Source organism: Dermacentor albipictus, chromosome 1, assembly GCF_038994185.2.
Source record: "Dermacentor albipictus isolate Rhodes 1998 colony chromosome 1, USDA_Dalb.pri_finalv2, whole genome shotgun sequence".
Lineage (NCBI taxonomy): Eukaryota > Metazoa > Arthropoda > Arachnida > Ixodida > Ixodidae > Dermacentor > Dermacentor albipictus.
Genome location: NC_091821.1, coordinates 381,887,828 through 381,914,485, shown reverse-complemented (window position 1 = coordinate 381,914,485; position 26,658 = coordinate 381,887,828). Strand labels below are relative to the sequence as shown.

Genomic DNA, 26,658 nt, shown 5'->3' with positions numbered 1-26,658 from the left:
CTGTCCTATATGTTATTTTGTATTGGACCGCTTACTAGCCTCATTGGCTATCGGTCCAAATATCTGTGTATACATTTTGTTTGTGTTACTCAATAAAGACTTCTTGATTCTTGATTCTATGTTCGAAACATTGCGCAGCGTCTGAAATTTCGGTTATTGCCGTTGTACATTGGTGATAGAGGGTAGGTGGCTATGTCACAGGGAAGTCTGAGTAATCACATAGGTTTGAAAAATCAGGGTTCTGAAAAATGGTTGGCGACTCTGACATTTTTGCCAGGAGAATATATATATTGAGGTACGTGCAAACAAAAATATGCTTCAACAAACTGATACTGTGTTCAATCCCGCATTTTTTATTTCGTTATAGCAGGAATTGGATTAAAGCATGACCTACCAAATTTTATATTTACCTCGTTATATCCGTGGTCAACTGTAGTGCGAGCATTATGAAAGTGCAACACCTCTAACACGTTAGACAAAGACAGTTCACTGTGGGAAGAAATACTGAAATGAGGCCAGCAACATCGAAGAAGACGATACGTGAACATTGCGTATGCTTTGGATGAGCGTCGAAAACTAATAAAAATGCATGTTCTTTCCTAGTTCAAAACCATTTTCAATTTGGCTTATGTTTGAGAAAGATTTATCTTTTCTGACTTTCCCATTTTTGAGGATCGGCTTAGAATTGAGGCCAGCCTAGGTTCAAGTAAATAAGGTAAATTAGGTATTGCTGGAGATAACGTAAAATGGCATTTCTGCTTTAAGACAATATTAAAATGGTCATTAAGGGCTTTCAGAAGAATTGCCATCATGTTTACCTTCCATCAGAGCTCCCAAACTTGCAGTGAGGTGAATGTCCCATCAGAAATTAAACCATTTAGCAGCTGCACAGGCATTGCACGTGTATTAGTTGCGGATACTTAAATACAAGGGTTGATCCAGATATAAGATTCCTATCAATTTTAGAAATAGACAACATTGTTTATTCTCATAAAAATTTACATAATTGGAAAGATGAAATGTTGCTCTATTTTTCTACATAATTGCCATCTTTTTCTACGCATTTTTGTAGACGGTGCTCCAATTTCTGTATCCCAATGTCATAGAACTCCGCCGCCAACCCGTTGTGGAAGCGTTTCACTTCTTTGACTTCATCGTCACTCCGGAAGTGTTGGCCACTCAAATGTTCCTTTAACTTGGGGAACAAGTGATAATCACTAGGCACGAGGTCTGGACTGCACGGTGCTTGGGGCACAACAGTCCGCCCAAAGTTTGTCAACTGTTCCTGGTTTTCACAGGAGACATGAGGTGGGGGGTTGTTGTGAAGCAGCGTTACACTGGCTGCCAGCCGTCCTCGCCGGCGGTTCTGTATAGCTCACCTGAGTTTTCTTAGTGTTGCACAATAACTGTCTGAGTTGAGTGTTGTCCCACGTTCCATGAAATTGATCAGCGGTATGCCCTTATGATCCTAAAAAACACTGGCCATGATTTTGCCAGCAGAAGGAGTTTGTTTGAACTTCTTTGTGACTGGTGACTGGGTGACGCCACTGTTTAGATTTTCGTTTCGTTTCGGGAGTGAAATAAAACACCCACGTTTCATCTCCCGTACAATGGAGTCCAACAATCCTTCCTTATCTTCTTGACACTTTTGAAGAAACTGGCGAGCACAGTCAAGGCGTTTCTCCTTGTGGTCTGATGTCAATAGCCACAGTACCCATCGAGCACAACACTTGTGATACCCCAATTTTTCAGTCAAAGCTCTTTCCACTGTACTGTAAGAACTCCCAGAAAACTGAGCAACAAGTTCACAGACAGTGATCCTCCTGTTTTAAAGCACTTTGCATTGGACCATCTCGATAACCGCCTCCGAAACTGACGGTCTTCCACTCCGTTTTTCGTCGTGGACTTCCTTCCGACCGGCACTAAACACCCTGCACCACTTTCAGATGTGTTGAACGGACACACACTTGCCGCCATATACTTCTGTGAACTGACGATAAATAACCACGGGTGGAGTCCCTTTGGCATGCAAAAAGCGAATTACAGAATGAATCTCGCACTTGGCGGGATCGGCTAAGACAAAAATGAGCGGCGCAGCAAAGCACGGCCGTGGGGGGGGGGGGGGAATCAAGAGTGGGGGAACAGTCGTGCGCAGCAGTGCTGCCGGATTTCGCCTCGCACCTTCCAGTGTGGCTGGAGCTCTTTGGGAACCTTATTTTTGGATCAACACTCATATTAAACATTTGCTATGTGCACAAGGTTACGGGTTTAATTCCCGACCAAGTGATCATCGCTGCAAACACATAACATGACTGTTCTGGCCAGCTTAGCATGTAAAATAACTTTTATAAAACCCTTTGACTGTACTTTTGTGATTAAAGCCTGAAAGTGGCATGTTATCGTGGCTATCCTAGGCAAAAACTTGTTTTGCCGTCATCTTGTGACAAAAGTAGTGATGATGCTGGCTCTGACGGTAGGCAGTTGCTAATGCTACGAACATGGTTTTGCGTCTGATTTTGCAACGTGCAGGCAATTTTTCGACCAATTTTCTTGAAGAAATGGGCACATTAGAATCTGGTAAATACTAGAAATTCACTGTGAGCTGTTCTTACTCTGTAATCAAGGCAGGTTGAAGATGCACATTTTTGCCAGGGGATACATGTCTTTGGCACATTCGCTATTCCCTGGCACCGCGAAGACAGATGCTCCGACCATTGGGGTAACAATTGGAGTCGCCAATGGGGTCAAAATAACGAAAGGCTTTGGTTCATAGAAATGTGTGGGCATTGATTGGCCAGGACCTTCGGTCAGTATTGCAATTATCGAAAAATCTAATTAATCACAGATGAGCGAAAGCATTACCCTGTTAATGTCTGATGCTGTCACTTCACCTTCAGTGTGCTGCTTGAACAAAACATTCAGCGCTTCTTGGTTGAGGATTCACTTGCAGGCTGTGGTTCAGATACTCGATGTGCTCTCAAGTTGGCATAAGGCTGCTTTTCAAGAGGTTGCTGGCTTTATCTCAGAAATGTCAGATATTTTTGTTTGAGGACCCTTTTAGGGCTTTCATAGCCATATGGTGGTCCATATTTTCCTTCCAGGCAGTTCCGTTCAAGGGTTGCCCCTTGACCTGATGAGAGCTTTTTCTTGCGCATTTCTTGTTATGGATGTAGCATGGTGAGATACTCTCTTATTTTGAACAGCCGGTTATAAGTAGTACAAGAATATAGTGCTACTTTTTTCCTTTCTAAATAAGCTCTTTATCTGCTGTAATTTTCACCCACAAATGGCCTTGTTAAATGCAGCTTTGGTTGCATTAGATGTTCTGCTTTACTCTATTTGAAAATTTGTCTGTACAGGACCACAAAGGAAATCAGCTGTACTTGGGCATCAATTATGCGGGCATCCTTACATTTCAAGGCAGTCGCAAAACCCATCACTTCAAGTGGTAAGCAAGGGGGGGAAATACTTATTAGAGAGACCATAGAAAAGGCAGGAAGCCATGTTAGAAATAGTGAACTGTGACTATACATTCCTAAATGCTTATTCTTGTCCTGTGTTATTCAGTTAACTTTGTCAGTTACAGTGTTTGTTTTTGTGCAGTAATGATGCATACTAGTGAATCAACAGCATTACTTGGCACTCTCTGTCCCCGAAGTCTGCTTAGATATCCTAAAAATCTACTAAAATATGCATTGGCATTCAAACTACTACTGTTTTTGAAAAACTGTTTACTGGAATGTCACTGTGTTTTGTAGCATATCTTTAATAAGGATCTCTTGAAAGTGAAGCTAGTCTTATGATTTCTCATAAGCAAACATTACTTCAATACTGCACTGCTTTACTTTTGCACTGGCAACACGTGGCCTAAATAGTATAATTAAAATGTTAATTTGCACATTTTAGGTGATTAGCCATATTAGTGAAAATTTCCTTGCCGATAACGTCTGCCCAGCCACATAGCCTAGCTGCAAAAATGGCAAGGGCATAAATATGACAAACTTTTGAAAAAAAGAGATAAAAAGCTTTGTGCTTTAGAAAAATCAGCCAGCATGTGTGGTTCAGTGTGTCCTCATAAATGCAACTTTGAACTGCCATATGTCACTCAAGAATAGAAAACTGTAGAGTAAAATGTTTCTGCGAATCTGTTCATTTTAATCACGACATGTTGACTTGAGGAAAAAGAAGGAATAATTATTGTACAGATCTTGCAATGCACCATTTAGTAACCTTTCAACCAGTCACTGTTAACACAAAAGTTTCCCAGTTTATCGCACTACATAGCTGGTGCTTCTTAAAAATGTAAGATGTTGCATTAATTATATAGCGTGCACATTTCCATACTTCTTCCATTTTGTTTGGTGTTTGGCACTTTTGTGTGCATTATAGGCTTCTCTGAACACAGGATGTTGAGCAATGACTGAAGTAACTTTTAAAGCAGCTGTGCACATGAAGAGGTCATTCTTTTTTGGTACCACATTATGCGTGCTGTCTGACATCAGGAATTGTGCAGTAATCATTGGTTACCTTTTTAAATAACTAAGATTCACAAATTTGTAATTAATTGCATTAGGTGCACGCTGAAATGGCAAGATTTGAGTTGGTCAGTGTTCGTGTGTCAGCTCAGTAGGTATCCAGAGACTACCACCAGTTCAGAGGTATCAGTCCTAAAATCTGATAGAAAAGTGTGCTCTGCACATTTGCATCTCGCATTGGGTAAAGAAAGACTTTTTGGTAGGTGTGTGCAAATATTAAAATTTTTGAATACGAATCAAATACGAATAAGCCACAAAACTGTCTTCGAATGTCAAATGTGTGTAGTATTAAAAAGTTGCAAAATAAGAGGTAACAATAGCTTTTATTACCTTTTTAAGATAAATTAATGAAACTGCATTTTACTAGGCTGCAGCACGTTAAAGAGACACTCGTGACAGGTAATGCACTCATTACAAAAATATCATGGAAAAATTGCTGCTTTCTCTGCTGAAGTATGTCATCCAATCTCTGTTGTCTCTTCGATGGCACGTTTGTGGCAGCATCTTTTTGTACTCTTCCATCAACAAAGGGTGCTGCTTTATGTGAGTTTCAAAAGCTGTGGTTGTTTCCATGGGTGTTTGACGCAGACATTTGCACGACTTGCACCGAGCTGTCGACGACGAGAATCTTGTGTTAGTACTGCCAAACAATACTTTTTCCTACTTTCTTTTCCTGCTTGCTTGGTGGTTCATTATCTGCAATTGATGCCATTCTCATAGAACACGCTCTAGTGAAGACTGTATCAGTGCTGAGACAGTTGCAACTAGCGCAGCACCAGAGTTAGCGTAGTTTGTGTTTGCATCACAAAGCAGCAGTATGTATTGAAGAGCCGACGACCATCTTAGGTACACAGGAAATGGCGGGAGTTGTCGATGACAATGCAGTGTTCTGCTTGCACATATATATTTCTCTTTTGAATTTGCAACATCTAAAAAAAGTTTAGGTAACGTTCTCGAGATACTTATTTTATTGTATCTATTCATAAAATGCAAAAGTACATCATATACTGTTTTAAAAAAGCTATAGAATAAAGCTTGGTGAAAAAGAAACTGAAATTACTCCCGTCTCGCAGGCGTATGGCAGATATAATGAAATGGAGCAGACATAATACTTGAATGATGCGAATTTCTCAGTGAAGAAACATTCATGCACATTTCACAGTGAATAGACATATTCTTGGGAGGATGTGTTGCAAGCAAATGATTCGTTACTTGCTCAAGTATGCACAGTCTGGCCAAATATTTTTGCCGTTTCTGCTGATAGTCGGCCGTGACCGAATATTTGGGAACTTCCAAATGTGCATTTCTCGAATCAGATGCGCTTTAAATAAGGAGAATATTCTATTCGTATTCCTAATTTTGAATATTTGCACACCCCTGCTTTCCGGGAAAGTATCAACCCTTTCTCTACTGCTGATGACTATCGTCGTCACAGCCATTCAAACCAATATAACTGATGACAAGTAGTCCAGTTGTTATGAGGAAATGTACCTAGTGGTATAAATCAATGATGAGTGCATCCATAGCTTGCAGGGGTGGTCCAACTGTGCCATTTATGCCATTTTGCTACAATTCGACTTGCCTGCTCCTGGCTGCGCCCACTCAAGTGCCATCTGTGCAACTATGCAAAAGTGCGGTATTTTTGTGTTTTCACGGCAATGCAATGTTTTCAGTAGGGTTATGCAACTACAGCCAACAACCTATATTCCGGATGCCTGATTTTTCGGACAGGTCTACTAATTCGGATGCCTTCACGGCACCACTACGGTACCCCATAGAGTCAATCAATGTATAAGAACATTTGAAATTTCGGACGCCGAAACCCTTCATCATCCGATTTTCCGGACTTCTTGCCATGACCGCAGGTCCGAAGCAGTGTTGATTGAAGCCAACACTGCCACCATGTTGATTATCTCGCCACCTCGAGCAGGTGCTGTCACACATGGAGGACAGAAAAAGATAGGAGGGAGCATACCGCAATGCGATTGAAGCCAAACCTGGTGGCCCAGCACGTGATCTCACGTCAAAGTGTGCAGTTGTTTTTAGTGTTACCACTCTGCAGGCAGAGCCACGGCAGGGCAGCCAATCAAACATGCACCGAATAAACCAAACATCTCGGCAAATATTGATTCTTGCTCTGTGATCTCGACGCAAGAGGCCATATGTTGGGCCACCACTGTTGCTTCACTTAGCATTCACTTGCCAAGGCAAGCTGCATGACGTAATGCTCCCTCCCATTTTTTACCTTCCTCCATGCTCTCGCATGCAGAACTGCTGGCAGCCGTAGCCACCACTGTGGCAACGCTAGGCCAAACCAAGCTTCTTGCTGGTCGGTGCCATGTTTTTCAATAAAACAATTCACCGCTGTTAGCAATGGCGCTAACTCCGCCTTTGCAATTCTCGCCACTGGCTTCTAAGCTCAGAAAACACAACGCGTTGCATAATGCCAATTTCCAAAAGTCAGCTTGGCTGCAATATAGTAGTGTTACGCAGCAAAGCATATGCAAAATACAGTAAGACCTCGTTAAACCATACCCGCTTAAACAGTAGTTTCGTTTTAAAAGTAATGAAGTAAAATCCCCCACTCGGCGGCCATTGAAGATAATGTGTGTTGTATCCGCATAAACCGTACCAGCTTATTGCGTACATATCGGTTAACACGTAGTGTTTCCACTTTTCATCGCGGAATCACGGTGGTGCATTGTCTCTATCGGGTCAACGGCAAAAGAACATGCCTCAGAGATTGGAACCATGAATCAGAACAAGGGCCTCCAAGTGCCCTGTGCGTTTGCATGTGAAGCCACATCGACATCAACATCACTTCGGCCCCATGTCAGAGAGCGTTATGGTGTTGTGCGAACAGGGACTCGCATCGCTCATGTCGTGCCAAAGCTCGGACAAAAAAGACACCGGGTGCTCAGCATAGAAGAAAAATTAGACATTGTTCATGCTGTCGAACCTGACATGAAGAAGTCTGCGCTGGCACACAACAGGGATCTACTGTTGACTATGGTGTGTGGCATTTGGAGTGCGAAGCAATTCCTCGGCAGCGCTGCTGCGACCGTGAAGAGATATCAGCTACAAGGTTCGACTTTTCGCCATCATTGCCTCTCTTGTTGCCAAAGTGTTGCCTAGCTACAGTGATGAGGATGACACCGAAAGCGACAGCACGGGCGATTCAAGCCCGACAGTGGCAGAAGCTGCATGTTACGTCAGACTCATGAATGCAATCAGCCTCATGAATGCAATGGTCATGCACAGAGGGTATGCAATGCCAACGAGGAATCTGCCATGCGAGTGCTCGCTGAGAACAGGGAGCTGGCTGAAAAGCTGGCTCACAGCTTCAGTAACTTTGAGGCGACGGTTGTCGCTGTTAGGCCACCGCGGCATCAAACGAAAATAACACTTTTGTGGTGTGAAGTGGATAAATACTGCATGTTTTTTTCCCCTTTCATCGCATTCTCTCCGAGTTCCGTTTTTGACATGTAAGTGGGCGATCTCATGCTATTTCGGTTAAGCAGTACTACCGTTTAGTACATACTTTTTCCGAGCTCCGGCCAACTATGGTTTAACGAGGTTTCACTGTAGTACGGCGAAGCATCCCAAGAATGGGAAGAGGCAATTGTCATGGGACACAGTATGTATTCCTTAATTATACACGCATGTGCCCATCGTGTTCTGTCACAGTACGAGCACCGATATGCCTAACAATTGTACTGGCAGGCCTTCAGAGCTATTTCACAGGTGCCTGTGGCAATTTGAGCCCTTGGGGGCAGTAAAAGGTGGTGATTGGAAAGGTCCGTCGGGTATCGGCGACAAAAGGTACTGTTTTACGCCAAATCGACTCGTATCTATTCGCAAAAGCCACGCAACACACAAGAAGCCGGTAAACCACCTTGCAACTAAACCGTGTACAGGATGGTACAAATGTTGTTCTTGACCGCCATCGCCATCTTTGCAAAACACCGTACAGAGGCATCTCATCATGGTGCCATTCATAGACGTACAGTCTCTTGTCGAGCTTCTAGCATCGTTATTGAGTGTAATGCACATTTTATCTTGTGCGGTAAAGCATCCCTAAAAAAAATCCCTGATGAGATTGACAGTATCATGAAATAAATCAACTAAAAAATATCAACACATTTGCTGTCTGGAATGCACATAAGATGTTTGCCATCACTTTTTGTCTTGTCTTGTCTTGTCTTGTGCCTGCTGGCATAAATTGTTCTACCTCACTTGCGATTTTATGTTTGTCTTGCACCCGGGTGCATATCTTTGTTCTCGTTAGGCTACAAATTTTTATTTAATTGTTTACGAAATTAAGCTCCTTGCCTACCCAAATAAAAATCTTTGCAACATATCGCGCATGGTATACTGTCCGTGGCTAGACAAGCTTAACTGGTCACTGTTGGCTTTGTGTCTTGCTTCATTCTTAAGCAGCACTTACTGATTGCACAGTAATAACAGGTTTCGCCAAATGGCTACAAATTACTGCTGTACTACTGCAAGTGTTCGAAAAAGACAAATTTCTCTGCTTCTGCGACATGGCTCCAAAATTGTGTGGCTGCTCCTAAACTGCTCCAGAACAACATTTTTCCTGCTCCAAAAATGGCTCCCAATCCTAAACTGGCTGGACCAAAACTGAGCTTGCATCTAGTTGCAATTTTCAGCAATAGGTGGCAGCACTTGTCAGTGCTCGTGACATTTTCTGTACCTTTGTCTCTTTTTTTATGGGCTGCTCGAACGCATGCATTGGAAACGTGGCTGTCTGTGCACTGCATTTCTTGGATGTTTCTGTGAAAATTTGTACAATTTTTGTCATTTCATGCAGTACGTAAAGTGTTAAGTGGAACATAAGCGATTATTATAAGTTGGTGAACAGGTATTTGAAAAGTTGTACTAGGCTCAGGATAGGCAGCTAAGTGGGTGGGCCTCGAGCACTGAGTAGCTTCTCTTCTGCAGTTACAGCTTGGTTCCTGAATGAAATTAATCATATGTTAATTAGGTTTTCTGGTTAAATAATTATTTTGTGAATATCACACAATTTCTTATGTATGCCAACATGAGTGGTGTGTCACGAAAGTTCATTCTTTCCCTCTACAGAGCTGTTAGAATTGATCAGTCCTTGCTGAAACACTCAGCATAATGTTTGGCATGATGATAGAAAATAATGTTGCATTGTCAGGCTTCTCTATTGACCACTCCATTCTCCTATTTATTCCACCTTTCTCTTTAGGCCTGACATTCAGAGAATCAACTACGAAGGAAAGATGTTCATCATTCACCTAATGTTCCCCGAGGTAAATTTGGTCCCATTGCACTGCAATGTAGTCCTGCCTAATGTCTGTTCATGTGTTTTCGTTCTGCTTCCAGGATGTCAAAGCAAAGGTGAGCTTATTCATATGTTGCTAGTGTGTGACGTGACCTGTTTGTGATGGTTGTGATCTGTTAGACATTGTTTTCTCCTTTGTTTTTTCCCCCACTTAACCTGTGATGCTTGCTTCGTCTGATTATTGTTGTAGAAATTGCTTGCAGCTCCGGACTAAAAAATTTTTACATTTTGCATGTGCTTTCCACTTATCTGCCTGCTCACTTTCCTGTGAGAAACTGCTAAAAGAAGTGTACACAAGAAGAATAAACATGTGCACCAAGTGCAAAGACTTGTCGGAAAAAGCAAAGGTGTCACTACATGCATGGGACAGCTAGGCAAGAGCAAATATGACAAATTACAGGCCGGCACCCAGCATCTATGCCACTGAAAACTAGTTAGCAGATGCTAAACAACATTGCCGAGTCTAAATATTACTGGTGAACTAAAGATGTAATTGCCGTGTGCTGCAATAAACGTTTCATTGACGGTCTACATAGCATCTGCCCTTTCCCTTGTTGCCTTTTATTTTTCTCATCACTCGCTCATGCCAACTTACTCAACTGAGCGTTGTGTTGTGGTTCTCACGCTGCGTGTGTACAACAATATGACCATCTCTGTGCCAGTGATAAAAACAAACTTATTAGCCCATAACCTGCCTCTAACATTTGGGACAGTTCACATGGCTGAAAGGAAAAAGAAAACCTTCAAAACCTTGCCTTCAAAGTCTTGCCAACTGTATAGTGGGCACCAAGGCCTCATGAGGCAACAGCCTTTTGCTTCGGTGTCTGCTTTCATTTTGTGGAGAAGAAAAAAATTCAAACTTCAATAGAATAGAATAGAATTTATTGACAGGAAAAACATAGAGGTCGACCTGAGTTAGTGTGCTCTAGTCTGCTACTCTGCTCTGGGGAAGAGGGAAGAGGAGTGAAAGTACTGAGTGAAAGTGCCCCTTCAGCTCACCTCACTGTATTCTCAGTCATTAAACTTTTCCTCTCTCTTTCTCTCTGTGGGTAATGTAAATGCCGTTATTCAGGATTCAAATAGTGGCCTCGAAGTCTAGGTTGGTCTCCATTTAACTACATAAAGGAATCGATGCCAGAGTCTATGATATTCATACAGCTGCCGCCATGAAAGTAGGGATTTGTCACACAGCATCTAACAGCTGTTACATCTTCTGCAGCATGTAGACAGAATTGAGACATCCGCAAATGCATTGATGCACCATGCCAACTGCTGCATTCCTCAAAGGAAGTGGTATTTCTAATTGGTATGGGGAACATACCAATTAGCAAGTAATCTGTATGCCCCTTCAGCTCACCTCACTGTATTCTCAGTCATTAAACTTTTCCTCTCTCTTTCTCTCTGTGGGTAATGTAAATGTCGTTATTCAGGATTCAAATAGTGGAGGAGGAGGAGGAGCAACATTTATTAAAAAGAAAGGACAAGCAGGTGTCTTTCTGCTTGTGCGCCTCCAAGTCTAGGTTGGTCTCCATTTAACTATATAAAGGAATCGATGCCAGAGTCTATGATATTCATACAGCTGCCGCCATGAAAGTAGGGATTTGTCACACAGCATCTAACAGCTGTTACATCTTCTGCAGCATGTAGGCAGAATTGAGACATCCGCAAATGCATTGATGCACCAAGCCAACTGCTGCATTTCTCAAAGGAAGTGGTATTTCTAATTGGTATGGGGAACATGACTGCCCTAATTCTGCCCTGATGCTGTTGCATACGTGCAGCATGCTAAATGATACCAGGCTTACTCTGAGGTAAAAGCAGACTTGGCTGATTAAATAAATCAACTGTAACTGTCCTGATGGCAGCCTAGATGTGTGATCGCCTGCCATACGAAGTGGCAATTGCACTTAACATGCACTTTGGTTGCTTGAACTGCAGTTTCAACCATCATCCATATTTTTCGGGCATATAAGCATAATAAGGCCTTTTAATGCAATTAGCATTCTTAGGATACTTCATGCACTTTCTGATAGCTATCTGTCTAGGTACCTATCTATCTATCTAGCTATATATCTATCCATGTCTCTTACCATTTTCCCACCATCTTTGGTCACGGGGTAGTCCATGGTATAATGGGTAGACCATCGGGCTGCTGTGCTGAGGAGGGAACGGGGTTCGAAAGCAGCCGTCGGACCAACTTGGGTCACTCAGTGTGTGCTGCTCATCAATGAACCTCTTTCATGCCACTTTGGCTCACTGGGTATGTGCCGTTCTTCAATGACAAAAAAATATCCTTTAGAATTTATCCAGTCCTAGGCGGAATCAAAACTGCATCGTATATATACAGACAATCTTGTCTTGAATATACATACTCATGTCATATACAATCTTGTCTTGCTCATGTGCCATCCACGGACTTGCACGGTCCATGCACGGTCCAGTGGGAAGCACAACGCAGGAGCCTGTCTGCTTACGCACCTTGTACATGACATGTTTTATCAGTGACAATACGGTGCATTGCTTCAGTGCTAATCACATTAATGTAGACTTTCATCATGAAATGGGTTCTGCCAGAATTTCCTTAACTGTTTTTCGTACTTCTAAATACAATCACAAGCCAAGTGTCAATGCAGCAGTAACTTGCGATCTATTCTTCTCCCTTCTAGCACATACTGTTTCATTTTCTTCCTACTTTCACTGTACCACTTCTCTTGCTCTTACTTGCTCACAGTTCCTGAAATAAATGCCCCTTAATAGCCCAGTACTCAGGATGAGCATCCGTCTACTAGATTGTAGATTTTCAGCTGCTAGCAAAATGAATACGTGACTATAATAACCACTGTGATTCAGTAACCAAAAATAACGAGATCTAACTAACATTTTAAGGTGAAATACTATCTTCTGTTAGTACGTTCTTTGTTTTCAAGTCAGATTGCTGTCTTCTATGTGTCATAAGGTATCCTATGCAAAGGCAGCTGAACTGATATTTTTGTTTCAATAATTTCTTTTCCAGAAGAAGCATTTGATGGGCTTCAAGTGTCCAACCCAGTCTGCCTGCCATCACCTGTGGAAGTGTGCCGTCGAACAGTGCTATTTTTACACGTAAGCTGGTCAATTGGAAATTTTATGAACTCTTTCCCTGCAGTGGGGGAAATTATCCACTTTTTGTAGGTTACACTAAGTTTTTTTTTTTTTCTGAAGAAACTATTGCACTCAAAATCAGACGTACATCTTTTATAACGAGGTTTATGTCTTAAAAAGTATAAATTGCCAAAAACGAGATTGTAAATAAAATTGTACAAAGCCTGCAAAGATATGCTTGCACATAAAAAGAACAAAATGCAAAAAAAATCTAATATACAAAATGTTTTGCTATCTAATAGGCACTATCTGCAAAGGAAATATTTCCTTGAAAACTGCTTACACTACAAGAATTTAACTGGAAGCCCTACAGTTAGGTGTGCCATGCAACAAAGCAGTTACTCGATGTGAAACGAGAATGTTGCAAGTCTTGCAGTAAACTCTTGTGTTCTGCTCATTATTACTATCGTAACATTTCTTGCAGTTTTGGTATGTCTCCATGTTAACTGGTGGGTTATAAATAGGTTCAGTTGGTGGAGACGCACAAACTAGCAATGAACCTTCAAGTTCTGGTTTGGTGTCTGTCATCATCGCTCTCAGAATCAGTCAGATGAAATGGCAGCGTTCTTTGTCCGAGCCGTTAATACGGTCGACCGCAGACGCAGTAGAATTGGAAGATCTGTGATATTTCGGAGTGCATACGCAGCTTCCAGGAAGGCACTTTTCACTTTCAATTTCGACGATTGCATGCATGTCTTTGGAGCCTGTTCACAAATCGCCACGAAGAGGGGAAAAAATGAACTCCATTAGAAACGAAAATTTGGTTTCCCTACTACACGTCAAATGGTGCAGTGTGTCCGTGAGCAGTGCAGAAGATCTTGAAAACAATGTTTTAAACGATTGTTAACAGGCTAACGATACCAAATGGACGCAGTAGGGAAAGAGCGGCACAAATTTCTGGCATTCTGAGCATCGTTCGGAGCTGTACAGCCCATGGTCCTTTATTTTTCCTCCCTTGTCTTTGTTGAAATTCCTTTCTTTATGCCCATTTCAACAACATCGGGAGTGGTGAAGCTACCACAGAGGAATGTCAAGCTTTGTTTGTAAATTATGCTTCTGCAATAATAAAGTAGCGACTATCTCTGAAACTGGAGGCTTGGTTAGCTGGAAAAGATGCAAAAGCGAGAGACGAGTGGTGATGCTGCTCTGGATTTTCTGCAACAGTTGGCCAGCATCTACTCAGTTCCAGTGAATTGTTTACTGGTAAAAATAGGCTGCATTGCATTCTAAAGTAGCCAAAGACACAACTGAGTAAGCTTTAAAAATTTTTCGCTGGTGCCGAACTGGTTCAAAGATCAGAAAATACTTTGAAATCTACAACGTAATGCTGACATAGTGGTGCTGGCTTGGGGCATGGAATTTCTCCCACAGTAACCAGTGTTTTTCCGTACAATGAATGTGAATAGTAGAGTTCTGGAGTAATACCTTAAAAGCCAACTGCAATGGAATTTCAATCTGGTTAGATCTGTTGTAGATGAGTAGTATTTGCTAGGGGTATGCAAATACCGATAGTAGGTTTCATATTGAATCAAGAAAAAGAAAAGCCAAATGTTGAATTGAATATCGGAAAATGTTTAACAGAATTTAATGATTACAAATTTTGTGCAAAAAAATACATCGCTTTATGTGCTCTGGACTCTCCGACCATTGCTTAACGAGAATGCAGCAAGCTATCAGTAACCTCAGTCCGCATCGCCTTATTGTTCCGACCTGTCCACTCAAACGAACCTTGTACCGACAGAAGCAGCCCTGTCCGACACGGTGTCTTCGAATTGCGACATTCAGGCACTGTGTGTACGATCTCCTTATCGGGCTGACATCGGGGAGCACTCAGATTGACAAGGTCTGCTACCGCTCCAGCCACGGCAGCCCATCCGAGGCGCTCCTTTTGCGGCAACAACATAGTGAAGCGCTTGCCTGAGCGGCATCGAGCATGAAAGGCTCTGCGGCATACACGACATGGGGCACTGCGCAAGTCCTACACAAAATATATTGAATATTAAAAATAATATAATAGTAAATCTTCGGTGCGGTTATGTTCAATATTTGCACACCCCTAGTATTTATTATTGAAGATATTGTGGCGAAGCTTCAGGGCTGGTAGTTATCTGATTTTCTTTTCAATAGCAGTCTTTAAAAAACACCTTAGCAGACGAAACGGGCGCATGGTGTTAGTGGATCTGACCCAAATCCCAGTGCAGTACTTCCGAGACTTTCAGCGCACCCCAGATGCCACTCGATCTCTGAGGCCATAACGTGGAACTGTGCTGGTTCTTGGCATTCTAGGTTGTTCCGTATTATTTCCAGCAAGTGGTATTGGTGGCATTTTTTTCAGTTTCAGCATCAAGAACGTCTACTTTTGCTACCTTTTTGTGATACATTCGCTCGAATTTGAATTGCAAAATTTTGCATGAGCTGGTATTACTACCGGAAACTAGGCTTTCTACACGGGCCAAGATTTCTTTGCATTTGGCATGTAAGTGAGATCTGGATGCTGCCTTTTTAAGTCCTCCAAGTTGGAGTGTTTGTCACAAGCTTTTATGTTCATGTGAAAAGCTGGAAAAACAAATTTTGTTTCCTTTGCTGAAGCCCTGTTTTGTGGCACATACATGCAGAATTTTTATCTTTTTCACCACTGCTGAGCAAACAGGCTGTGCACCAAATGAAAACGACAAACTGATGCTGGAAAGATTCTTCAGCTCTTTGCTTTAAAAGAACAACCTCAATGTTCGCTTGCTCCTTTCGCAGCGTTGGTATTGTAGCACAAATGCCCAATGCATTGTACTTTGAAAGCATCTGGCCTACTTGAGGTCAACCGCTGACTTATAATGTTACTTGTTTCATTTTTTCTAGCATACCTTCTTCCAGTGAGGTGCCATCTGTGACCACTGGTGGTGGATTTTTCTCACGAGGTTCCCGTCTTCGGTACAGGTGGGTATGATTCGGGCTTGCCCTCATTCTGAACATTCCGCGTCAGAGCCTTCAGCATATACCAACACACTTCATGCTTCTCATGGGGTATGCATATCTCATGTGATTTCTTTTTCTATTCACAAAGCTAGTCCAGCTTTTGGTTGCATATTATTTGGAGCCTAGTTCAATAAAAAGAGTAAGGCTGGCTTGTTGGTGGGAACCCAGTGAAAATCAGCACGCACCAATCCGATCTTGTGCACAAGGCCTGATACTTTGAGAGCCAAGTTGTACATTTATAATGATTTAGCATAAACGTGATGGCTCAAAAAGACAAGACATAGCAACAATTTGGCCTTGCCTGATTTTGGCAGTCATTGAGATAGAAAGTGGCTGTGCATGAAAAAGCAGTTAAGTATTGCCGTACTATTTTTTTCTGAATTGTATTGGCCCAGCAGCTTTACTTTTCTTAATTTAGTACATACTGATTGTGATACATATTTACAGACCAAATCAAGTAATCGAACGTCTGGTGTCCTGAACATAACGTTATGTTCTTACTGGCCACAAGAAAAGTGCGCCCATAATACACTGAAAAGAGTTAATTGCTATGAATATCTCAAGATCGGCAGCAGATTTCATGTGTGCAAATTACTTTTTTTTTTCTTGTAGTTACCAAGCCTAGCCTTTGCAAAAACAATTGTTACATTGAAGAATGTCCCATCAACATTCCTGTTTTGATGAGTCAGTCTGTAACCAATGGTCATATTCTAATATTCAGAAAAGTGATTGTTGTTTTCTGCATGCTTCATAACAATGCATAACATTTCAATTCATAACAGTGATCAGCCCACACGATAACGACAATAGCACACCGGCTCAGAAATATAATACAATTTTATTTTATTTTATTGCCCGTTACCTCATGTTTAACCGAGTGATAATCTAGAAAGTTTTTCTTTCTTTCTTTCCTTCATAGTCTTGCTGTGGTTTATAATAGCATTGCGTTACTGTTGTGCAACAGAAAGGTTTATTTTCATCCCAGGAACTCTTTAAACCAGAACTTTTTAACATCACTTTGACTTTATTGCTGAGCTGAGTAAAGTGACACAACATTCCAACATGTTCTGCTGGTGCAGTGGCCGCGTGGAGCGGGAAGTAATGGACGACATGAAGAATATTAGGAGAGATCCACCCCAGTTCCAGAGAACACTGACACGGCCACCCTCCTTCCGACAGAAGACTGCTGCATCAACGACAATGGAAATGCCAAATTCACCATCCCGACTGCTCAATGATGGTTCACCATTGCGGAGCTCTGGTAAGCACTGTTCATTAAAATATTGTCTTATCCCATGCATGTGTGAATCAATGATAAGTGATGCTTTATTTAATGGTTACTGGAATGTCTGCACTACTTCTTTTTCACTTCTATGTAGCTGAACACTCAATGCACACTTTGGTCCCACTTTGTTCACTTTTCTTCACACCTGGCTGCTTATGTGGCCGACTTCTTTGTTGCAGACGTCACTTTTTGCCTCTTGTTCTGATCGTATATTTGGGTGCCTATCCTGTGGTCCAAGTTGTTGTATACTCGGCAAGACAACCGCCAGCACGCGCAAGGTGGGGGGGGGCAAGAGGCAAGGAAAGCTTCACTTTAACAAAGTGATAGAGTGCCATAGCATGCTAAAGCTACAAATAGGAATGAGAACTGATGGCTCCAGGCTTATCTAGAGAAGTGGGTAAAGGGAAGAATGATAGGGCTAAGTGTGGCTCACTATGAAAGCCTGTGGCCAGATCCGGTGCTCTATGAGTGTGCTTGTCATGCAGTAGTATCCTTAGTCATGTGCATTCAAGGGGTTTAAGAGTACGTACTTCACTTGTGCATGCATAATGTTTAACTTGCTATCAGAGTATCATAACTCTCATCGCTGGACACACTAGCAAGGAAGTTCCTTTCTAATTCTTTAAGAAGTGTTCGCTTGTGTTCAGAAGTGAGCATTTTACGAGATTGGAGGCTTGCAGTACCCTACTGGCACACTCGCAAAATGCTGATCAGCTTAGTGATCACCAAGAACGTGGGAGAAGGATGCAAAGCCATGAACCCATTAAAGGCTAATGCAGGACTTTCAAATCGTTGCACGGATATTTATAAAAATTGATAGGTTTATGCATCTTCTTGTTCTAAGTGCATATTCTAAATTTCATTAATACAGATCAAGTAGAAAAGAAGTTATGGTTGTCATATGGACCAATCAGGCATGTCTCCTTAGCAAAATTATCATTACAGAAATAATGAAGGCACACCGATTGTTATTGTTAGATACAATCTAGGGGGGTTATAGTGCAGGACAAGGCCAGTTACATGTTTTTCATTACATTTCTGCAACAGTGTCATCACTTTCAGGCTAAGCTAAATTTTTTTTGTTGTCACTATATATGTAATAATTTTTTGTGTTAATAAAAATTTAGAAATATAAGAAGTGCCTTGTCTTGTTCCTGACACAATTTCAGCCTGGAAACCACTTTGAAAGCAGGTTTTGGCAAAGCAGTTTGGAAAATTACAGTTCTCGTAAAGGTTTTGTTTGACCAAAAAGTGCAGACTGAGTGAGCGAGTGGGTAAAGACTTTATTTGAAAACAAGGTATTGACGGATGACCTTGTTGTTAGGCAGCCACGAGCCCCTGGGCCTGGGCGGCTTCTTCAGCTCTCTTGATGACCTTGGCCTGAAGGTCAGGGTCAGAGCTGAGCGACACGGCCTCCCACTGCCCAGTATTACTTATTTCGTCTGAAAAAAATGAGCTCAAAGGTGCAGAACACGCAATTTTATTTTAAGACCAAAAAATAATAAATTAGAGTGCCCTGTTCCATAGGTTTGACACTGCTCCTGTATTCGAACCTGCTCTGCAGCCATTGCTTCAAGTCGTCTTCACTTTTTTAAAGCTTTAGAGCTGTCCAGTGCCCTTGTCTATGCTCATAAACAAGGGTGCCTCAGCCAGAATTATGCCTTTTTTTTTTTTAGTCTTTACTTTTTGGTCTGTTGTACTTTCGCTGGAAAGTCTCCCATGATTAAAACACGTGAAAAACGAACTTTCTAACGCAGGCATTCACTCCGTGTTTGGTTTTTTTGCCTGCTTTGTGACCACATCTTGGAATACCACGTTCATGGGCACTCTTTACGGCGAGCGAGCGCCACCCTCACGAGAATATAATTAATTTTCTTCTTTTCTGTGGTGCAGATTGCAACAAAATTTGGTGATCAAGAACAAGAAAGGGGCTGACAGATGGAATAGCACACTGTGGTATAAAGCTTGTAAACAGGGATAAGGTGCCTGAGACAGGCTGGCCAGCCTGTCTGAGGCACCTTGTCTCTGTTTACAAACTTTATACCACAAAATTTGGTGATGAGCTTCTTGATAACTCTCGGCTACCTGAATAAATTTGTTAAATGCATTTTTCTGGCAAAAATCGAGATTTTAGCCCCGCATCCCCTCTTAACTTAGGTGCACATGTGTAGTAGTTCATTTCTGCCACGGTCAAACAGTGCAGCGTGTACTGCAAGTGAGGAGAATGAAATGATAGGTGCGTGCCCAACCTTTCTTTTTCTTCTTTTTTTAAAGTGAAGGTTTATTTGCCTTTGTTCCCCTTCCTTTGTGTTTTCTGTCTTTCTGAGTAAACAAGTAGGGTCACTGGGTGTGTGCCCGAATGTATGAGCAACACAAGAAGCAAAAAGTGAAGAAGTTAGCAACAGAAAATTGAAAATGTCGGCTACAGAAACACATAGACAACAGCAAGAGAAGCAGCCAAATGTAGGGGAAACTTAAAGTGAACATGATGGGACCCAAGTGCTCACTTGTAAAAGCAGCTGGGTGTGGCCTCCTAGATCGCATTGCCACAGGTGCAGTCTCGAAGGCCATGAGCCAGGCGAGCCAAGGTCGCTTGACTTCTCGAGCGCACAACAGAGCGCTGTGTTGTGTGCCACATGCTGCTTGACCGCGATGAGCCAAGTGGAAAGCGGACGCAAAAGACCATCACAATGGAACAGAAGGCAGCTGTCTAAAGGATGTCGCGTCAGGTGCCAAGAAGTCGCATGTTGCATATGCCGGAGACTTTTATTGTTGTTTTATTCAAATTTCATCACTTGCGTGGCCCTGTAGCGGTTCCACGTGCCACAATGCCATCTTCTTATTTCCATGTTTACAACTGTGTGTTTCATTGGGCACATATTGTAGTAAATGGGTATAACAAAGTAATGGATATAACGGAAGTAACTTTGTTTCCCCTTGAACTTTGTTATAAGAAGGTTCAAGTTATATCTATTCCAGTGTAAATCTACTTTTTTATTTTTATTATAAGTGTTTATGCAAGTGCATCTGTATGCTTGAGTAAACAATGCATGTTTACCTATGGAAAATATTTTTTTGTCACTATATGGTCACTCTAAAAAAATTGCGGTAAATGTTTTTCAAAATAAATCACTGATAATTTTAAATCTGCAATAAAAAAGAATCGACCCCAGGGCTGTCGCATTTGGCAGAAAAAAATTTACCCTCGAAAGGTTAAAAGCAGGTGCTGTGATTTACCGTACTTCACTTGGCCTCGAATAGGCAATTATAACTATACTAATTAATTTACCTTGTGAACTTGAAATATTGTAGATCTTGTCTTTAGTTCAACTCTATGTCAAATCTTATCTATCTAGCTCTCCTAGCCTGCACATGAGAACGATCTAAAATGTGCACAGAGCATGATGTTATGAATGCCTAAACTCAGTTCCCTGGGACATGCATAGTAAAATCTGGCAACTCTCACTGTAGAAATGCAACCCTTGTTTTACAAGCAAGTGCCTTTTACAGAGGGATGGAATGAGTGCCAATGCTAACTCCAATGTGTTGTGCAATTAAAGAATGCGCTAATTTGCAAATTAGTAGTTGAATCACCTCAGGAATTTGAGATGTGAAGTATCTTTACTTTCTCACCCCTTTATTTTTTTTTTCAACTAGTTGTTTTATCTTGCATTCTATGACACGTATTTAAATAGATCTAAGTAGTTAAGAAACAGTTGCCCTACCACTGTCCTCCTCTAACAGTACCATGCTGACCTCATTTCAGTCGGACCAGTGACGAGCCAGCAACACAGCCAGCAGCAGAGCCAGCAGCCCCCGATATCTCAAGATTCAGGCGATGGCTTTGCCATTGACGAGCAGCCAAAGAGGCTTGACACACCCCTCGAGCTTCTTGACTCCGGCGAGTCGGGTGAAGAGAATGGCTCTTCAGTGCTGCGTCCTCCAAATCACGACCTCCATGTTGACTTGACGCCCTCACGAAACACGCCAGTGGCTGACGATGATGACGTCAACGCCCCTGACACGCCAATCTCAGAGCTAGCATTTGACCCACGCCCGACGCCCGAGTATGAGCCCGAACACGAAAGCAAAGAGCCAGCATTTGTGACTCCCCAGCAGTCGCCGCGAATTGTATTTGTGGCATGGCTTGTTCTGCCTCTGCTGCTCATTCTTTTGCTGCTTGTGGTTCTGATGGAATGGGATTGGGCTCCACTTGCCGACATGCAGAGGCTGCCAGAGGTAGTCTTGCTTCGAAAACAATATTATGAACCTACAAGGGACGCAATAGGCACTTGGATCAGTGCTTTCTTTGGCCCACGCTGACTCCGAGCAAGTGGCCTGGTGACCGGTGATACATCATGAAAAGCACAAAAAGTCCCTCGTACGAGAAACAGTTGTGCCACTGTCCAGTAAGAAAAGCCTCACAGCAAAGCCCGACTGAGGCAGCGTTACGCACGTTCACATTCCATCAGGGCTCTTTCGGTTTGCTCTTTGTTTATGCAGAGGCGCATTTGTTGGGAGAGAGATGAAAATCGCAGTTTTGGTTATGGGAAAGATTTGCCAGAGGTATAAAAAGCCTTGTTGCATTTAGTTTTCTCTATTGCTGCACATTATGCACACGAAATCTCTTCACTACTATATAGATGTGTTCAGCTTTTAGGAATTTGTTGTCACGATCAGAAAAAAGGGCCAAGAAGGCGCCTTAGTTTTTATCTTTTTTATATTTTATCTGCATCGTGCATTCCCACTCGGTGAGACCTAAGGTTGTGGTAGGCAGCTTGCATTACCTTTTAGTAGACGTTCATTCCAAAGGCGTAGACAGAGTGCAATCCTTTGCCAGGGAAGCACAGTGTGTTCTTAGCTGTGTTCAATTTTTGTCACAAGAGTGCATGTGTCCACAGTCCATCATTGCTCAGATTGCTACAGTGTATGCAAGCTCTTTTTTTTCTTTTGCACCGTGAAAAAATGCACTAAGGTACCCATAGCAGGGAAAGTACGCAATTGGCTGTGTATTCTTGTAAAATCTATGCAATGCAAACATTGGGCTCAATGCTTCTTTTCGAGAGCCAATGCTAAATAAAGGCCAGGGTCATGAGTTCTGCACTCTACAATGCATGCCATTGGTGGATACTTTTTTTTTTTTTCAACGCTCTGTCTTTCTGCAGGCTGGCTTGCAGGCCCTTTCCAATATTGTAATATAGCTAACAGTTCACTCATGTATATTTTTTTTTTCTCCAGAGAGGTGTACTGTAACCAACCAAATATTGAGCAGGGGACATATTGCAAGCTGAAGCAAAGGAAACATTTATTGCCAGAAAATGTATATCGATGCTTTTTTAATTCTGAGGCATTAATAAAACGCCTAGTGAGATCAGCTGCTCTCTGTTTTCTTCACACAAGAATGACTGCAAGTCCAGCTTCTCCACTTGAGGTAACAATTTCTGCACAAAGCGAAATGTTAAAATGTCACAAATTGTTGAAACACAAGCGACAACTTGCACCAGCTAGTCTAATGCAGTATTGCTGAACTATTACTTCATAACCAGCATGGTGAACCAGTTATTTTCATATGAACCCAAACGTTTCAATTTCTCACAGGTACTAGGTGGTTTTACATCTATGAATTATGCTCAGTAGAATATCCCACTGCATGCATGAGATATTTGAGAACGTGTCGACCTAGGGAAAAGCAACTATATTTCAGACAAGGTGAGGCGTATAAGCACTAAACTACAGACTGTTTGGTTGACTGCTTTTTTTAAAAACTGTGCAGCAGTGCCACTGTCTGCCTAAATAACCATCTCAATGTGGCTTCAAAAATTGCTGTATGCTTGGATCATGTTAGCACTGCCCATACCAGCCTTCGGCAAGTTCTTTATATTGTATGGCTGTTGAGGTATACCTCTCGGTGACATTCCAAATGTAGTACTCTAGTGGGTTTAAATCCTAAATATGAAGAGGCTATGATGAAGTGTGACAACATACGAGAAGTTTGCAGCTAGCCACTCTTGAACCGCCAAGGCCATGCACAAGAAAGCAAAGCTGTCATGTGGTATGGCTACATTTAAAGGGACACTAAAGGCTATAGGCTGTAAAAGCTATAGTGAAAATAAGTGCTAGAGAATCTCTAAGGCTTCAATATAATTGCGAACAGAGGCTTAATAACCGAGAAATTGAGGTAAATGCAGGACGTGATTAGAGACCCCCGGAACATCCAAGTACTTGCCCGATGACGTAAGCACTCCTCAGTTGAATTCTGTCACTATACTGAACCACTCATTGCGAAAAACATCCTTGTATTACAAGATGAAATAAAATGCTACTTGTCTATTTCTATTTCGTTTTTAGAAAAAAGAACTTATTAAAATTACCCTTGACAATGACGCCAGCAGTTGAAAGGTTTCGTTTTTGCACGACTCCGTGCCGCCGACACTTTCGCGTTTTAGTGGTTTAGTTATCGCATAGTGCTGCGCTGGTTTTGCTGGCTTGTGAAACCTGCAAAAACTGCAAGTAGCAGGGAATTTAACTTCCATGTGATGTCGCGGGATGCCCAAACGGTCTACACCACTTGACCAAAAAGCAGCTGTAGTGGCGAATCCACCGCTGTCTTGGCTCGGTACCACCATCTGTTGGGCACCCTTTTACTCACCATCGGCAGCAAAGCCACTTCCTCGGTTATGTGGCGGGAGATTTGAATTTCCAAAAAGGTATTCGGACCCTTCAGACACAATTTTCTCATAAACTAAGGATTTTCTTGGCATGAAACAAGTGTTGCAAGGTTTCTGGAATGCTATTTAAATAGCCCATGTAGACTTTGTATTTGCCTTTAGTGTCCCTTCAACATCCCCTTACACAGAAATTGGTATTTGCTGCAAATGCAATACACACCCCAAAGTAGTTATTTTAAACTATTAATTATCAACTAATTATCTTGCCACTCTCATCCTGATGGCCACAGCTATGGCTAATATATTACAGAGAAGTTCTTGCACTGAAACGTTGTTTTCCATTGTGCATTGCAATCTGCATTCTCATTTATCCTGGTTTCAGCTTACAGTCCTCTTCCAATGGGAAGAAAAGATTGCATAAATTAGATGTGCATGATTTACTTATGGTTGGCTTTTTCTTCCAGCCCAGAACATGGTAACGCACAATATGTTTCCTCTGCAACCTCATTTCAAGAAAAACTCTCATGTATAGTGCCTTATGTAATTCATACTTTCAGTGCTTCAGCATCCTTCTTTTCCAAGTAGTGCAAAAGCAGCAGTTTCACTGTGGCAGACTGAATCCAGGAAATTCCACCATCATGAAATCTTGTCACTCGCTCAAGGCTCTTCTTGGCCAGCCTGCAGGAATTTAATTCACAATTACCTTCAAGCCTGCACTTTGCATATAATGACATAATGAAAGAAAAAATTCACCTACGATTACGATACTCCCTAATGCAAAATTTGAGCGCAGCTGTGAACATGTTTTCATTTCGCAATATACTGGCTGGCACAGAAGTCTGTCTCAGGCGGCATGTTGCGAACTGAGTGAAAAGTGGTGCAACTGCCTCGCTAATCGTGACGTGTGGGCGCGATTCATAGCAGCTGCCGCAGACAGACCTCTTCACATGCAGTGCTTTGCTTTGATAAAACAATGCGCACTACTCTGGCACTGTCTCATGGCCATCATCACCGCAGTGCCCATCGTGTGCATCGCTATGCTTTTCTTGCACCTTTATTGCCATACCCTCCTTCTCTGCTGTCCGCCTCGTGGTTCCCGCTGCACGCTCCTTCGCCGCCACCTTCCTCCTTATGCTCTCTTCACTAACGCCATCTTTCATCCGCGCTTCACATTCGCTCTTTCATCCTTTTCCTGTGTTCATTAGCTCGGTTACGAGGATGCTAAGGGATGACGCCACCGCTTGCCACAGGAACGAGCCCCTAGAGCTGCGCTCTAAAAATTATGTTGAGCAGTATGCCCCTCATGTTTGTTACCTAAAATTAGCTACAAATATGTGGCTGCTTCTGCCAGTGTCTACTTGAAGTAAGGAGCATTTTCAGCAAAACAAAGTGATACAGAAGCCGACCTTGAAGTTACAAAGTTACAATGATAGAGTGGTCGATCTGGCACACTTCACGGCACCAAGAATAATTGATAGCAGTGAAGCATGGAGGAAGTCATGTGACCCTCATGACATTACTTACGCTTTCCTTTTTCTTCATTAAAAGCATAGACAAGATAAAAGGTATTGCGCTCTCACATGACAAGAATGGCTGGTCCTGGCGGTCACTAGCTTGAAAAGGTTTTAGTCATGTGGCATTCTACATCACAACCTTAACCTTGCTGCTCCACTACTGAAACAGCATGAATGTTGCCTTTGAAGTGCAAGAATCCCCACTCCCCATTGCTCTCCTGCACAACTCCTAGCTTCTAAATACTACTACTGTTTTCCCAACAGAAACTGGTATTTCATGCTCAGAAGTGCTATTATTTGGCTTGTTGCTACCTCATTGCTCATAGAGCACAGGCTAGATGATAATCATGAGGAGCTGTTAATGCTTCCAATTTCTTTGCTTTTTTTGCTGCACATACATGAACATCACATGCCACCTACAAAATGCAGAAAGGCAATTGCAGCACCGCATGAAGAAGTAGGTTTCTCTCAAATTTTTGTTCATACGAGTACCTAATACTTGCCTAGAATTGTCGTTCTCCAGAGCCCAGACACCAAGAATCATGTGGCCTGCTTTGCACCTGGGATTCATTCTCAGTGCTGTGTTCAGATGTCCTAGGGCAGCCTTTAGCATCTCTTCACGTTGGTGTGAGTCAGTCTGCAACATATTGAACCATGGTGTTGCATTTGAAAAGTAAAGTCATCAAACACAGATTACAAGTAAACTTGGTCACTACACGATGTTCTGCTTCAGCATAACATCTTGTAATGCATTCTAAGCTCACATTGTTATTCAATACTTCAAATGCATGTGTATAAGATACACTGTTGGTTGCAGAAAGCGCATGAGAAATGGAGAGAGGCTTCAAACAGTTGCTTTTACCAGCATGCGGTATGACAGGCTTGGACATTAAAGCAATAACATTAAAGATGTCTAGTCCCATACGCTGATGATCACTCTATTTACAGTAAACTGCACCAGCTATCCCAGCAACAAGCCCTTTTGATGCAGATGATTGTTTGCAATACTGAACCAGTAATGGTGGTGCAATTGCTGCTTTGCTGAAGTATGTTAATGAGAGTGTTAGTGCACAAGCTAGTTCAATGATTTTTGTAAGGATAAGCTACTGGAATGCTTCACAGGAATTGAACCAGGACATTGTCCTTAATGTTCATAGATGTGTGGATGATTTTCTTGTCTTCTTATCTGTTTCACATAATGACTTTAGCACTG

General features: G+C 42.1%; 2 protein-coding genes across 6 annotated transcripts in view; one reads left to right on the top strand and one right to left on the bottom strand.

Moving 5' to 3' along the window:
- The window catches only part of Frmd5 (FERM domain containing), a 33,624-nt gene extending 10,990 nt beyond the window's left edge, over positions 1–22,634 (top strand). The window contains exons 8-15 of one of the 4 annotated variants that reach the window (XM_065429802.1): positions 3,360–3,448; positions 6,062–6,166; positions 9,772–9,835; positions 9,909–9,923; positions 12,881–12,969; positions 15,862–15,939; positions 17,058–17,239; positions 21,030–22,634. In XM_065429802.1, the coding sequence (XP_065285874.1) occupies positions 3,360–3,448; positions 6,062–6,166; positions 9,772–9,835; positions 9,909–9,923; positions 12,881–12,969; positions 15,862–15,939; positions 17,058–17,239; positions 21,030–21,586 (1,179 nt within the window). In that variant the 3' untranslated portion in view covers positions 21,587–22,634. The remainder of the gene's footprint in view (positions 1–3,359; positions 3,449–6,061; positions 6,167–9,771; positions 9,836–9,908; positions 9,924–12,880; positions 12,970–15,861; positions 15,940–17,057; positions 17,240–21,029) is intronic. The other 3 variants (XM_065429803.1, XM_065429804.1, XM_065429805.1) reach the window with 3 other exon arrangements.
- LOC135900319 (tetratricopeptide repeat protein 37) overlaps positions 22,552–26,658 on the bottom strand; it is a 77,509-nt gene continuing 73,402 nt past the window's right edge. For both annotated transcript variants that reach the window (XM_065429799.2, XM_065429801.2), the window contains exons 38-40: positions 25,949–26,082; positions 24,483–24,609; positions 22,552–22,704 (exon numbers count right to left, since the gene is read on the bottom strand). In XM_065429799.2, coding sequence (XP_065285871.1) covers positions 22,600–22,704; positions 24,483–24,609; positions 25,949–26,082 — 366 coding nt within the window. In that variant the 3' untranslated portion in view covers positions 22,552–22,599. The remainder of the gene's footprint in view (positions 22,705–24,482; positions 24,610–25,948; positions 26,083–26,658) is intronic.